This window comes from Apium graveolens, chromosome 8 (genome assembly GCF_009905375.1).
Source record: "Apium graveolens cultivar Ventura chromosome 8, ASM990537v1, whole genome shotgun sequence".
Classification (NCBI taxonomy): domain Eukaryota; kingdom Viridiplantae; phylum Streptophyta; class Magnoliopsida; order Apiales; family Apiaceae; genus Apium; species Apium graveolens.
Genome location: NC_133654.1, coordinates 93,557,661 through 93,573,571, shown reverse-complemented (window position 1 = coordinate 93,573,571; position 15,911 = coordinate 93,557,661). Strand labels below are relative to the sequence as shown.

The window sequence follows — 15,911 nt, the reverse complement described above, 5'->3', positions numbered from 1 at the left end:
TGTTACCAAATTGCTCCGTCAACAATACGGCTAAGTACTTAGTTACCTAAAACACCTGAATTATATAGAGTTTTTTTTTACAACTTCACCATTTAAATAATCGTATATACTCACGAAAACCCCTAATTGCGTAATTATAAGTATTTTTCTCTACCTTTTAATAAAAAAATTAGTTTTTTTAATAAATGAAAATATTTTTTTTGAATATGAACAATAGTATGGGGTAAAATAAATCTAATATTGGATATATACGAGACCGGCTTCCAAGACGGCGCCTTTACAATATTTTAGATTTTTAGTACCACCTATTATTAATTTCTTTTAATATATAAAAAACAAATTAGCTCACAACCAAATTTATATACATACATACACATACATAATACACCCCCTTTTCTCTCCTTTCTCTCTCGCGCTCGTATCTCTCCCAGGCTCTCTTTCTCTCTCAAACCCTCTCCCGCACACACATATCTATCCGTCTCTATACATACAAATACAATACATACATACATGTAACGCCAGCACCCGAACTCCACCGCCTCGATTCTCGTTCCCTGTGTTTTACGTGCTGCCATTTCTCTCCCAACTAGTAATTAATTTCATTTTCTTCTAATACACACACTCACTTAGCGGTTGGTTACTTAATTGGTGCTGAATTGGTAGGGTTTTGACTGTGTTTTCGTGCCTTTGAAGTTGCGATGGTGTCTTCTTCGTCTTCGTTGCCTAAGCTTTGCTTCAATTCTAGTTGTAATCAATTGCTTGGTGAACACTCTCGTCGAGGCTGGCGTCGCCGTACTGGCGAGTTTGCTGATTTGTGCGATCGTTGCGGGTACGTCCTCCTGCCTCTCTCCGTGTTTGTCAGTTTAGCTCTGTTTTTTTGTTAATTTTATTTCTGTTATCTCGTATCTCGACTTGTCTGTGTGGTTTTTTTGTTTGCAGGATAGTGCCTATAAATACTAACACACTGTCCATATATTAATTTATTGTTCTGTAAATTCTCGATATAAAGAAATAACTTATAGAGTTGGATAATTGATAATTCAGATTGTTATCTTCATTATATGTGTAAGCTAATATTCTTCACCAGGTCACACGTTATAATAAACGAGGTCTTAGACTTTTATTAGAATAAACTGTAGAGAACTTCAGATGAACATTTCTGGGAATAGGAGAAAGAGGTTAATACAAGCATTGTTTGTTGTGTAACTGAATTTTGTTCATGTGCCATTTTAGCATATATCTTTTTCTCAGTCTTGGATACTTGTATGGTTCTAGAGCTAAAAAATACCCAACTACAAATTTATTAATGTTTAATTTTCATTTCTGTTCTAATGAAGTTTTTATTTTCTACTTTCTAGTAGGAAGAGACTCCTTTCAGCCGATAAATATTATTTCTATTTTATGTTTTTTGTAATAAAGTCTGTTAGTCACACAATATTTATTTTATTGCTTTTCATTTTTTTTTTTTCATTGTTTAAATTTTACAAATTTAATTTAAGAAACTCAATAATTAATATTCTTTAGTAAAAAACAAATCCCCTTTCAGTGATATGTTTGTATTGTACCATATATAGTTTCACCCCTTTTTATGTATTATTTCTTTTAGAAATTCCTGTAATAATCCTACTAGAATTGCAATTTCAATTCTAAATTTCTTTTTCATTAGAATCCTACTAGAATCCCATATTTGTTACTACATATATTACAAACTGAACCTGCTAGCTAAGAACGTCTCTGTTTTGGTTTTAGGTTAGAGATTGTTTTAAATTAATATTATAATTCAGTGGTCAATATTTTCCTTTTCATCCAAATTCAAACGCACAAAAAGAAAAAAAAAACGGATTTTAATGAATATATATTTTGTATAAAGAATACTTTAAAATCGTGTCATATCCTGGAAAATATGTTATATGTTAAGTTAAATTTTAATTTATCTCTGAAGTATTATAGTTCAAATAATTAGATAGTAATATTTTAACTAAAATATGAAAATAAATAATTTTTTTTTAAAATATTTCTACACATAATTATACAATAATATTTTTTAAGTTTAACTAATATTGTTTAGCATTTAACTAAATGGATTATGAATCATGGATATCTTTAGTAGAATTAGAATATTGTCTTTAACATATTTAATATTCTATTATAAATTAAAATATTTTTGATTTTTTTATCTTATTTAAATATTTCAAACTCAGTGTTACTAATTAATGTGGGACATATATGTGATGTTTATGATCTTCATTTTGCTAGATATAAATATTATCGAAGTCTTGACACATTCCCTTAGGTCCTTATATGAAACAACTTCTAATTTTGGAGAGCAGAACTGATGCCAAACTAAGAATTAAAGTGGTAGTTTGTATTTATATGAAATTATTATTAGATATAATTGTGTGTTATTAATAATTATATTATATGCTAGGAAGATTATAGTAGTGGAATAAAATAAAGGATTTGTTTCCTTTCATTAGTCATAGCACTTTATATATATATTACTATATTCTAAAATACATACCTCATTCATAATAATAACATACTTATATTTGTTAACTACATGTTGTCAACATGTATCTAACAAATATTGTGATGACACTTTAACACGAATGTGAAATTGTAGATTCGATATGCAACAAGTTTCAATCACTTTACACCAATCGATACCGAACCTACAAAAACTACAAGAAACATCACCTTATGTTTAACTCAGATTTTACATACAACCAAAATATTTGTCACCAGAATCATCAAAGCCTGAAAGAAGAACCGCAAATATGAGATCGTAAATATGAATCACTTGACAAGCTAGGCAATGATTGAGTATAAGCTGTTTCCACTGACATTAGGTAATAATATAATAGATTTTTTAGTTTACAAGAAATTACTTGGCTTCCAAGTTATTGTTATTTATATAATTTCAGGTATTATTGATACTGAGATTTTACTTCTCTTATTATGAATTGCGATCCTAACAAACTCCTCTTCTGCGGTTGAGAAATTCGGTTGAGAAATTCTAGGTTGTGATTCTTTTTCGGTTGGATCATCTTAGACGTGAATTTTCTGCGGTTAATCTACATTTCTCTATCGTTTCACTTGTTTTTATTTGTTTTACTAATATTAAGTACATGCCTTTCTTAAATAGAAATGCTCAAATGCATGCTTGCACATATAGGGAAATGTAAAATTTGTTGAGCTTGATACTGTTAAGTACGTACTCACCTAACTTAGGTGAGATACAAAGCACAACTTAATTAAAAAATTGCAATTGTACTGTTAAGTAACGAGTCGTACTAAAACCTTAAGGTATCAGAGGAAGGCCCGAAGACCCGAACATGATCTTATACTTTTTAACACTCCCCCTCAATCGTATGATACGTTACGCTACAATTGACAACAACAAATATAACCAATACCCATACCACTGCCGAGCGCCCTGAATGAATAAAAAATTGACATGCACGATTGACAATAACAAATATAACCGTAACCAATACCAATACCCATACCACTAACAATTATTTAAATTAAATAAATGGAGGTGGGAGAGCTCGAACCCGAGTCTCTGGTTCAAGTCCTGTTAAGTTACCGATCCATCTAAAATCTTGAGGTGTCAGAGAACTGCCCAAATATGATCTTGTACTCTTTAACAGTTTAATATGTACCATTTAAATACACTATGTACTCGTATAATTCTCCCAATATGTACTTAAGAACATTTTTATCCGATTTAGTTTCTTAGTTGTACTTTCTTCATTCTTTTCTGGTTTAGATGGTTTAGAGAGAAGTTTATTACAAGTTGTATACAAGAAAACAATTAGGAGATTAGTATTGTCCAAGAATTTTAAACATCAAATTGCAACCTATTGTAACTAGACTCAGTATGGTTTCCACGGGTGCGAATCCATTCGTTTATATTGATTGCAGTTGTACAATTCGACACACTAACATTGTTAAATTATACACTAACATTGTTAAATTATACCAAATTTTTAATCATTCTACATTTTAAAATATTGTTTTTGCCAACAAAACATACACACGGACACTATAATTACATATTTACAGTTTTAATTAAATAGCATAAATAAAAAGGATAAAATGAAATTAGTCGTTACGGACATCACTCCCTAAACCAAGTTGTTGTGAGGACTTGTAAATCATTTCAAACTAGATTGCTCCAAGGTGAAGTGTTTAGTTACTTTGTACACGAGGGATCTAACTTAACCACATCATTTCATGTTTAGTTGACACGGGTGTAAGTGCTAAAAAGTTTAACGGAAATTTAAGTCTATGAGTAGCTTGATGAGGAGATAAGGTTTAAAGTAGGATAACACTTAACAGTAAAAATAAAGCATGTCTGGGTGATTTAATCCCAGATTAATCTAGTAGCCGTAGGGTGACTAAACTGCAAAAGTGGAAAGTATGATTGGATGCATCATGCAACCTATAAAAAGAAAACGATCTCAATTATAATAAACAGTTTTATAATAGCAATGACGCAGGACAACTTTTTAAACAATGACTTGCCGAATAAAAACAAGAATAACACAAAGTTTGGGTCGATTAAACGCGGAAAAACCACTACTTAAGAAGAGATCTAATTCAGTATTTATATATATCAATGTAGTCCCTGTCTATTGTATTTCCTTTCAAGGTAGATCCACCCCCTATGCAGTCCTTGTCTAATGTAAGTATTGTACTATATCATGAATTGTCACTTCTCAACTTTTCTCTTTGATCTCTTAGCTCGATAGCTGTTCTCTTCATTTCAGTATTGCTTTTGAAGAAGGGAACTTCTGTGAGTCCTTTCACTTGAATGCTTCTGGATGGAGGTCTTGTGAGTCATGCGGGAAGGTCAGATGAGTTCCTTTGTTACATTATATAAATTCAGCAATACCTTAGGAAATGTTGTAATATATGGTTTAAATTAAATCTTATATCTGAAAACCTAGTCTTGTAACAGTCAATTTATTTGCAGCAAATACACTGTGGATGTATCGTTTCATTTCATATGTTTGTTCTATTGGATGCTGGAGGAATCGAATGTATAACGTGCACAAAGAAAAGTTTCATCTTGGTATGCTTCTGTTTTTTTTGGGAACTGTTGCTTGTCGGGATACTATTGAAATGTTGGGTTTGCATTGTACCTGATTTTAAGTGTGTCATGCCTTGTGAGTTGTGGTGTGGCTAGATTTTCTAATGAATTTTGTGATACCTTTTAAAGTTTAAATGGGACAATTGACTCTAGGCCTGGTCACGTCTATTAAAAATGTCAAGCAAACTTGACTTTGATTTGAAAAGAGTTTGATTATCTTCCTAAGTAGACATTGCTTGATGGCAAACGATAGTTATCTAAATTTGGATGGTTTTATTAAGTAGCTCAACTTTAGTCGGTATCACTATCACACTCCGTCACTCCCATAGTTGCAGTGGTTAGGTTTCTAAGTGCCAGTGGAGCAATATCCTACATTAGACGATATGAGTAGTATTCTTTGGCACTCACTAGTGACTATAAGAACTAATTTTTTAAGTAGTTCATGGATTTACAACCATTTTGACTTAATTTTGAATTTTCTACGGTCATAGGGCATCTTTTAGTTTTTTAAAAGGTGTCTGACTTAATTTTGACTTAATTTTGAATTTTCAACTTGTAAGTAAAAGTGTCTGATATACTTAGTTTTGAAATTCGTCTATTGTGCCCAGATACTCAAACACAACTTTAGCCAATTGGAAGTTGTCCTAAACATACTAAAGTGATGAACCGGATTATATAGAGAAGCTACTTGACTACTAATACCAGTTTTAATTTTATGTTCTGTTTCAGACCCCCAATCCTGCATGGCCACCACCTTCACTTCTATTACCTGGTCTGCCCGAGAGAATCAAAGATCTTTCTGTAAAAAATTGGAGTTCCATTGCTGCATCAGGTCCCGTGCCTTGGCGTCAAGCACCTAGTTTATTCAATCCGGAATTGCATCCGAAGATGCCTATGGAATTTGACATGCCTACGGGCGTTGATAAACTCCTCGGCAGTAAAAAATTGTCCGACTTCTCTGTGGATAAAAAAGAAAATCTGGTCTATTCTGGAAGACTAATAAATGGAAGTCTAAAGGGTGGTGCTTCACATATATTAGAGAATGGTTCATCTGGTACATGCCTTCCCCTATACAAACATTAGTGCTTTAAAATAATAATATAAATTACACTTGGGAAAACTTGGGTTTTTGTGCATCATAGCCTGTTATCCAATTTGGGGAGTTGTCCTAAACTGTTAATTTCTGATTTATATCTCAGGAAGCAAGTGTGAGGAGCAACAGAGTCCATATGTAAATGATAACCTTCAAAGTGCTATGTTGAAAAATGAACCTTCTAGTCCCCATCCTGACCTGACATTGATTCCTGCATCCAAAAGTGAAATGGTGGAGCAGTCCAGCATTTCTGTAAGTCATGCACAACCACTGGCGGCTCCGCCCGCAGCAGCGAATTATAGTGGAGTTGACTCATCTGGTGAAGCCCACAATGGAAGGCCTCGAGATCGGAACCAGTTACTTCCACGGTACTGGCCAAAAATAAGTGACCAGGAGCTACAACAAATCTCAGGAGAGTATCCTTATATTAATTTGCTTAATATGGTTACACTAAATACATGTACAACGCAAAATGATTTTTTTTTCTATAGCCTGATATATGTTATACATTTTAAAACCAATTTGATCTGATATATACATATATATAATTATAGAGGGAGTTTTGGTCTCTAGAAAATGTGCTAAGAACAATGTGGCAGCTACGAAGCCCATGTTTGTTAAATTTATGGATGATGGAAATCTAGCAGTTACCTAGGATCGTCTTCCAATAGAAGTTTTTGCAATTTTAAGGTTAGTGTAGCACGTTTCTTTGCAGGAAATTATATCATAATTGCGGTAGATGAATTGCCGGATCTTCGCTAGATGTCATATTTTTCTGTAGCTGTGGGCTTGGTAGCTACAGAATGGTTCATAACATTCGTTTTAGACCAGGGAGTATAAGTGCAAAAATTACATTACTGTCATATTGGGGTAGACAAACTATACATGCGATCTTTATTATTTTGCTATATGTAGTTAAGCAGCATCTTATGTGGTCCTTAATCAGATCGTAGCTCAAACTCTGTAATTACGCCATTGTTTGAAAAGGTGCTAACTGCTAGTGATGCTGGGAAGATAGGGCGTCTAGTTCTTCCAAAAAAATGTGCAGAGGTGAATTTGTAGTTTATTTTACTTAATTTACTGGTGCAGAGTTTCTAATGTTTAAATATTTATATCTTATTAAGTTGACAACGTCGTTAATTTAGAAATATTGCACTCGTATTCCTATCGGCTACACATCGTATATCAGATGAAGTTTGCTTGGTTTATTTTTCATTCAACTTCTAGATTGTCACCAGCTTTATCTAGAAAACAATATCCTTTTCCTTTGGCAATATCTTTATATAAGCTGTTTATATACTTCATACTTCATAGGTTGAAGTTGTCTATACTTCATAGGTTGAAGTTTTCCAGGCCTCTAGGGCAGTGGTGTCGAGAGAACCAAATCTGGGTTGCTATATAATCTATGAGCTAAATGTATAAATGAAACTGAAATGAAACAATATGAAAAAAAAGAATTCTTCAGTGAGTTGTGTGGGAGTATCTTTTGCTTCCTATAACAATTTTGAGATTATAACATTTTTGGAGCATACATACCGTGAATGATCATAAATTGCCTTCCAGCTAAATGTCTTGTAACAATTAATGTCAAAACATTGCTGTCTGACATGGTGAGTTGCATTAGTTGGGAGTGACGACATGGTAAATTACCTAAGTATAAAAACAGGAGTTAAGTACATAAAGCAAAACCACTGTACAAGTGTCTTATATATATGAATTGCAAATTCACTCGATGGTTCTGCCAGAGTAATTTTTGTCTCCCAAGTTCTTTAGTGTTTATTTTGGCATATTATTATGCAGGTATTTGTTTTGGCTTATTATTATGCAAGTAATGCGTATGTGGTTGATGCAGTTTTTTTTTGTTATTGTTTACTTATTTCTTTTTAAATTTGTTATTATAGTTTATGTCGTTAGAATGTGTGATGTTCCCCTTTTATAACTGATTTTTCTATTTTATTCTTAATGGCCAACCATGCATGCAAATTATCAGTAAGGAACTTCCTTTGTGTTATTTTCATAATTATCCGAGGAACAGATCCACACGCTATGGAAATGCTTACGTACGTCATATTTACTAGAGTTTAGGCTCAACCAAGATTGGATGAAACATATCTGGTTGGTGTTACCACCGTGCTCATTCTATCTCTTTTGCAGGTCTATCTTCCTCCTATTTCTAATCCTGAAGGAATACCTCTTCCTGTACAAGATTTAAAAGGCCAGGAGTGGGTATTTCAGTTTCGATTTTGGCCCAATAATAATAGCAGGATGTATGTTTTAGAGGGGGTCAGTCCCTGTATTCAGTCTATGCAACTGCGTGCAGGCGATACAAGTAAGACATTAAATGCTCTAAAGGTTATTATAGGGTGTATATTTTGTCCTTTATTTTCCTATTTATGCCTTTGCATTGGATTTTTCTATTAGAAATTTTAGTGTTGGTTAGACTTGTTTTGCTCTTACTCTGGTTCAATTGTCCCCTACTCTTTCTATAAACTCATGTCGGTGCTTGTGCTCATTCATCTCATAAAACATATCATTGTCCCTCTTTCTGTTTTTCAACTATCCTTTCAACAGGTTCATATATTTGATTTGAGTTTTTGATGCTTTTTCTAAGGGACCTAATTATGTTATTTGTTCAGTAACATTTAATAGGAATCCTCATGGAAAGTTGGTCATGGGTTGCAGGAAGACTTGCACGGCATCAGATCAGGTGATTTAGTAACATTTAATAGGAATCCTCATGTAATGTTTTATATTTTAACATCGTAATATGTGTGGTAAGTGTTTATGTTATGTTATTAAATGGATTGTAAAGTTAAATCTAGACGTAATCCTATATTATAGAACTTACCTGCCAGTGCCTTTCATGGTTAAAATTCAATTTATTAAGTTGAATGTAATCTTATAAAATTGCCAAGGTTATTTGTTATTTAATAGATATATGTACTTAAAGAGTAAAATATATCTGAAACTACCATTTTAGTAAATTGAGTCCTACCATGGCATTACAATTCCAATATAACTATTACTAGTAATCTTTGAGCTCAGTGATGCATACAACATTGTGTTTCCCTATATAGGTGACCGATAGTACTTATTTTGCTCTACGAATATAAAGGCTGTGTTCAATGTTTGCCTACAGTAACCACACAAAAACACTATGGTCTCGGTTGGATTTTGGAACTAGTCTTTTTGATGAATTATGTGCCTTGAACAATAATGGGTTTTAACTGGAACCTTAACCATAAACCAGGATTACAAGTTTACAACATATGAAATATTATCATTTTCCACTTTCTCGACAAAACTCTCGACAAAAAATTTCTAGAAGCAGTTTTTCCTTGGTGGAAATGTTGTCGGCTGCTCTTCTCGGCAGCTAGAGACTTGAGCCTTTTGACTATGTATACAAGTAAATTTTCTCTGTACCCTACTGGGGCTGTTAATTATTTTTTGATTGGGCCCACGTAATTTCATTTTTTTATTTGCTGGCTGGCCTGTTTTCGGAAACTGACGAATGAACTATATACTCAGAACATTATCTCTTCTCAAACAATGTATGCAAATTGATTTAATATATATTACTGCCTCCATCCCACTGGATTCTTTAGATACTTTTTTCTCATGCTTGGCACGCATCTTATGCTACTATAAAATATAGTTCTATAATTTATTTTTAGAATTTTCTTTTCTGTATAAAAGTTTAAACATTATATTTTTATTTAAAAGAAAAAAATATTTAAAATTATTTAGGGAACCATGTTTTACGGGAGCATTAAAATGCGTGCCGATTCCCCGTCCCCAATGTAAACTACCCAGGGGGATTGAGGGAGTATAATTTTCGAAAACTGTATTATAAATCAATTCATATAAATGATAATTTTTCTCTTAGTTTTTTTTATAAAATAATTATGACATTATTGTGTCCAAATATGATAAAATAAATTTTATGTACGCAGATATAAATATTAATATATTGTTTGACTATTAATTGACTTAAAAGTACAAGTCAGGAAACAAGTCTTCTTTACACTTTACAGTAAAGCAACTTGGCTCGACTCGGTGTCATGATTAACTTAAAAAACACCAGTAAATTGGGGGGGGTGGAAATTGGAATGAGATCTTTGAAGGAAACGAGGGGGCAAGAGGGGGAAAGGGATTGGACAGGAGTAGTTAATTATATCAGAAAAATATTATAATTAAGTTTGTGAGAGGAAGGAATGACCGTCTATTTGTATTGCAAGGACTCTACACTAGTAAAGACCAGAGGTGATGGATATAATGCAGAAATTTCAATAATATAGTCAAGATTTCTTTTGGTGTCTTCTCCCCAATTACGCACCAATTTAAATAGAACGTGTCTGAATTTACTCTATATATCTCTGCTGTGAAAGTTTTAATATTCTGAGTCCCAGTTCACTCAGCGATTGTTTTCGCAACCTAGAAGTTTCGCTTCATTTGGCAGATGCTTCTTTTATTTTGTGTCTCAGCATGATATTTAATTAAATAAATTTCCTAGTTTCTATAGGTTCTTGAAATATTTGTCATTACATCTTACCTCTGTTTTTAATTCTCAGAAAAAAGAACCGGTTAAAAATGCACGTGATAAAGCTTCTGCACGCGGAGATGCTATTGCAAAGAAAAGTAAATCTGGTGAAGTTGTTACACCTCAGCATTATTCAAATAAAAAATCAGTATCATCTAGCATTTTGGCAGTGAACAAGGTAAACTTAGCAGACTCGGCAAGAAAAAGTTACAAGGTTGTTGAAAACAAGTGTGATGCGAAGGTACAGCCTGCAGCTAAACCAGATATTGGTATTAAGAGAAAGAACAGTATCTTAGGTTCAAAGAGTAAAAGGCTACGAATGGAAACCGAAGATATGATAGAGTTGAAGCTCACTTGGGAACAGGCCCAAGGATTGTTTCATCCTCCCCCGAACGATGTCCCCAAGATTGTGGTGATTGACGGCTATGAAATTGAAGAATTTGAGGTAACAGCACTTGTGAGCCATTCCTATCTTCCTTTATTTCAACTCCCTTCTGTTTCTCTTACCACTAAAAATCTAGCAAAGTCTTTGTAAAGAATTTGTGTAGAAATGGAGATTCTTATGGGATGTGTAACAAGCATGCTCTTTGCAGGCATTACAATATTTAATTTTTTTGACACTTTCTAAATTGCTATGGAGCATAAGAAATGTTTAAGTAATAAAAATAATATAATATAAAACAGAAAATGTAGTAGACAGCGAAACTTTACTTATGCTGGTGTGCTTTGACCTTTTATAGAATGTACACATGTATTCAAGCACACATTCAATATGTCTATATGCAAAATATTTTTAAATTAAAGTTACATGAATACAAAAAACATGCTAGTTCTCATATCTATCTATCTATCTATCTATCTATCTATCTATATATAGATCTATATACATATATATATATATATATATATATATTTTTCTGTTGGGCATATCTAGTCAAAGCATTTTTTCTGGCTGTTTTGATATTGAATTGAAATTTGTTTGCTTCACAGGAGCCACCAATTATAGGAAGGCCGACTATTGTAGCAACAAATAATGCGGGGTAAGTCCTTATGTGCTTATATTTGAAGCAGTTTATATAATTATATGTGGGGATTAGCCTCCATCGGATTATAGTATTTTGTATTTTCTGTCGGGATAAAGCAGAAGTCTGTTCCATTAGCTGTTTTATCTTGTCGGCTTTCTGCTTCCAATTACCACAATCATATGTTTTGATACCTCCTATATTTTCCTCCCTTTTGGGGTCATATCGGTGCTTCAAAAGTATTTTATAGGTTGATGTGCTTGTTCAAGTATAGAAATCATAATGGTGATTATAGAGTATATGCGTGCAGCTATATATTCAATTTTATCAATGAATTCCATGCGTATATGTGCATGTATCGTATTCCCTCCATCCCACTCATTTTGGAACCTTCAGTTTATTGTAGCTGAAGTTTTCACATTGCTGGACTTGCGGTTTAATATATTCTTTTGCTACTGAAAGTCAATGCCATGTGTTTTTGTGTCCAGAGAAATCATACAATGGGTGCAGTGCGAGGACTGTTTTAAATGGCGGAAAGTGCCAGGCTATGCTACTTTCCCGTCCAGGTGGACGTGCTCCGAAAATGTATGGGATCCCAAACGGTATAGGCCTATCTCTTCTCTGTTGGAACATGTATACTTGTACAAGTGAAATTTAATCGACATTTTGACACCTATTACTGCCTAATAAAGCATTAATGCATAAGCTCTGTACTCTACATACTGCACTAACTTAATCAGCCAACTGCATTCAGCCTCTAGTCTCGATGTTCGTGTCTCAAAGTAATTGTGGCACAAAAATGAGTGTCTTACATAAATGAGTTTCTCCCCTAGGCAATGTTTGTTTAACGGGATTAATCCCCAGACTTTGGCGTCTCTGCTCTAATTGTCAATTACCGTTCAACCCCATGGACCCTAACTATCCCATATCTCCCATTTCCTTTCCATGGGATTAATAATACCTGGGAGATGGTGGGATCTGGTATTTTCCCCTACTCCAAAAAGTGATTGAAACTACTCCATAAAAAAATGTTTCTGAGGTATTTAGCATGGAAAAGATAGTACAAACTGTAAATAGTCATTTAGCAAAAAAAATGTAAATAGTCCGGAGGTTATAGTCACCTTGTAAACAAGTATTGTTGTAGCTTGCTTCAAGGAGTAGATTTCCTAAATATAGCTCTGATCACTTCTAATCTTTCTAGAGGCGCACCGGGTAGTGCTGCTTTGGTTATATTATATACATTTCTATCAATAAGCTCATATTGATTGAACAAACTTTAGTGATCAATATGTCTGTTACTTTAAGCATTCTATAAGTTGAAGCGAGCCCAACTACTATTTTGAATTTCATTCTGCATTGTGTTAATTTTTATTTAACTTTTTTGGACTCAGAATGAATTTTCCATACACATAACTGGTTTTTGAGCTCAGCATCAAATGTTTCATTGCTGGTGTGATATATATACATTAATAAGTTTTCCTTTATACCAGATGTAGTTGGTGTGGGTTATGTACTTATTTATCTTTTCTTGCTGTGTTTTCTATGAACATTAATGATCTAAAATGATCGATGCTTTCTTAAATTTAATAAATGTTGGTTCTATTTGTGTTACTTTCATTTGTTATTAGTCTATCAAAGTTAGTTTGGATATGTCCGCAAAAATTTGAGCTTCAGCTGTTTAGTTTATACCTATTTTCCTGTAGAATCAAGAATTTGACACAGTAATGATCCCCACTTGGCTTTATGCAATTATCTTTGGCTACAGTTTCTAAATCATAAAAAGATTTTCATTACTGTGCGAGTGATATGCTAGTACTCCCTTTTCTTTTGCTTCAAGAGAACTGGGCTATAGCCCCCCAACCTCGATCCGATCTCCGCTTTGTTCGGCACTAAACGGAGCGGGGATATGGGAATTTTTTTTAAGTCTGGAGCGGGCATATGTGAAGCATGGGCCTCTACACAGCAGTGATGTCGAAGATAAATTTGTAACTGGCTTCTTATTATGACGTGACCATTTTATTTTTTGGTTTTTAGAATATATGTAGATGTATGTACAGTGGAAATGCATTGCATAATTACTTTCTGTCCTTTATTCTTGTTGCCTCTGTCAGTGAGCAAATTGGAAATGATTTTATATGTTTACTGTACTTCATGTTTACTGTACTCCATGTTAACTGTCAGATCTCTTTGTTCTGTCGATCAAGAATTAACACTTGACGAGCTCGAAGATCTGCTACCATCTAGCAATATAGGTATGTACTGCTTGCTTGAACATGCATATGTTTTTCTTTGCATTATCTTGGCTTTGTTAATATACACTGGTGGTTGAAAGATGAGTGTGGCCGTGCAATAGATGCGTACGTGATTTCATACTTGTTCTAGTTTCTCCCCATAACATAGTCAGTGTTAAGTAGTAGATTCTTTATAGTAAAAACATTGCAAGACTGGTTTCATCCCTTATTAATTGATGAAATTGTTGTCAAGCAGGTGAAGCTATGAACATTAAGGCTGCCAAAGAGGATCCAGATTCGCTTGAGGCTTTAGAAGGGCTAGACGCACTTGCTAACGTTGCTATCCAGGAAGATGGAGATGCCTATGTGTCATCATCATTGCATACAACAACAAAACACCCTCGTCATAGACCTGGTTGCTCCTGCATAGTTTGCATACAACCTCCAAGTGGGAAGGGCCACAAGCACAAGCAAACATGTACATGTAATCTTTGCATGACAGTAAAACGCCGTTTTAAAACCCTGATGTTGCGAAGGGAGATAAAACAATCGGAGAAAGCTGAAACTGCACGCCAAAAGCTACAACAGCCTGAACAGTCAGGCGATGAGGATATCCAGATGTTTTGTGATGCTGGAAATAGCAGTTCTAGCCATAATTTAGTGATCGGTGAGGGTTCCAACATTGAACAATTCAAGAAGAAATCATCTAATCAGCTCGACCTCAATATACAGCCAGAACGAGAGGAAGAAGTGTCACCTGTGCTTAAATCTGGTAGCATAACTAGGGTGCTCCAAGATAGTACTGAAGGGCTTCTTAAGTTGAAGAAGATATCACGCTCAGGAGGAAATTCAACAGTCTCTCAGCCATCTCCCACCAAAGTTGGTGAAGAAAATTGCAGCAATGATTTTGCCAATAATGGCAGTAGTCACTAGAAAGATGAATCTGAGCAACTTCTGATATTATCAGAAGCTAAAAGTTAAAAGCAGCGTTGCAATGTCTTTCGTGAAAGACAATCAGAGCATGTAATGACTGTTGAAAGAAAGTAGCATTGCTGGTGGTGTTCATTTATCCGAATCACTAGATGTGTACATAAGGGGACGCATTATGCGGAGTCATGTTACAGTTGAAGTAATTTTGTTGCCAAACCCGAATAGTTTTTCCTATATGACAGATTATATATTCGAGTAACTATATTGTATTAAGACTGCAGACTGATGGTGTTTGGGCAGTAAATTAACGGTGACTGAATTTCGTTTGCAGGTTTTGAAAACGATAAATTTAAATGTTGTATCCTTTGATACTGCTTTCTACAAAATACTTTCAAGTTAAATATGTTACAAAATACTAGTCATCATTAAACTTCCTAATAAACCTTTCCACTCTCCTGTTCACTTCCTCCTTGCTTAGAGATACTTCCTTTCTCAACTTTGCACTTGACAAGGACGAGGTTGCAGAGCTTGTGGCCTCGTCTTTCATGCGTTGTGTCAATATCTCCGGTGGTCTTAAGTTATCCTCTGTTGTTACATTGGAGTGTTTAAGTTGCCTCAGGTGACTACCTTCCTTTGTTGTGTTCTTCAATGCCCCTAGCTTTTTTGTCTTGCTCCTTTGTGCTTCTGCTACTCTTTCTGTTGATGCATCTGTAACCATACAAGTACATTATTATTAATGTATAAGGCTATCAGCCCTGGACGCTCAACAATATTAGAGATCTCGTCGATTCGGATAATTTTTTACTGTTAATATCCTTAACTGGGAAGATATATAAATTTGATCAAGTAGGAATAAACTACTGGTATTGCAGAACATAATTCTTTTGCATAGATGGATAATTTTTAATTTCAACTAGACACTAATTTATTTACTCACAGTACGGATGCTGATAGATTCACATTGTTGGACAATTCAGTTGCCAAAAAAGAATAGTAA

At 34.0% G+C, this 15,911-nt stretch overlaps 1 protein-coding gene across 3 annotated transcripts; it reads left to right on the top strand.

Moving 5' to 3' along the window:
* Nucleotides 1-367: 367 nt before the first annotated feature.
* LOC141678145 (B3 domain-containing protein Os07g0563300-like) lies at nt 368-15,194 on the top strand. 3 transcript variants are annotated; one of them, XM_074484391.1, is made up of 14 exons: nt 368-589; nt 694-829; nt 4,776-4,857; nt 4,982-5,080; nt 5,828-6,152; nt 6,298-6,607; nt 7,145-7,241; nt 8,346-8,520; nt 8,828-8,898; nt 10,763-11,176; nt 11,722-11,771; nt 12,242-12,355; nt 13,935-14,005; nt 14,241-15,194. In XM_074484391.1, exons 2-14 carry the CDS (start codon nt 699-701, stop codon nt 14,915-14,917), a joined length of 2,616 nt encoding a protein of 871 aa, XP_074340492.1. In that variant the 5' UTR covers nt 368-589; nt 694-698; the 3' UTR covers nt 14,918-15,194. The 3 variants fall into 3 exon arrangements, with proteins under 3 accessions (XP_074340492.1, XP_074340496.1, XP_074340493.1); XM_074484395.1 differs by having other exon boundaries at nt 368-829; nt 10,763-10,829; nt 10,923-11,176; XM_074484392.1 differs by having other exon boundaries at nt 368-829; nt 10,763-10,838; nt 10,923-11,176.
* The last annotated feature ends 717 nt before the right edge of the window (nt 15,195-15,911 follow it).

Excerpts from the sequence above, each read along its gene's own strand:
- LOC141678145 (XM_074484391.1), top strand. The coding sequence starts at position 699 with ATGGTGTCTTCTTCGTCTTCGTTGCCTAAGCTTTGCTTCAATTCTAGT. Across the intron at positions 8,521-8,827 it reads ACTGCGTGCAGGCGATACAA|TAACATTTAATAGGAATCCT; the intron begins GTAAGACATTAA and ends TTATTTGTTCAG. Across the intron at positions 11,177-11,721 it reads ATGAAATTGAAGAATTTGAG|GAGCCACCAATTATAGGAAG; the intron begins GTAACAGCACTT and ends TTTGCTTCACAG.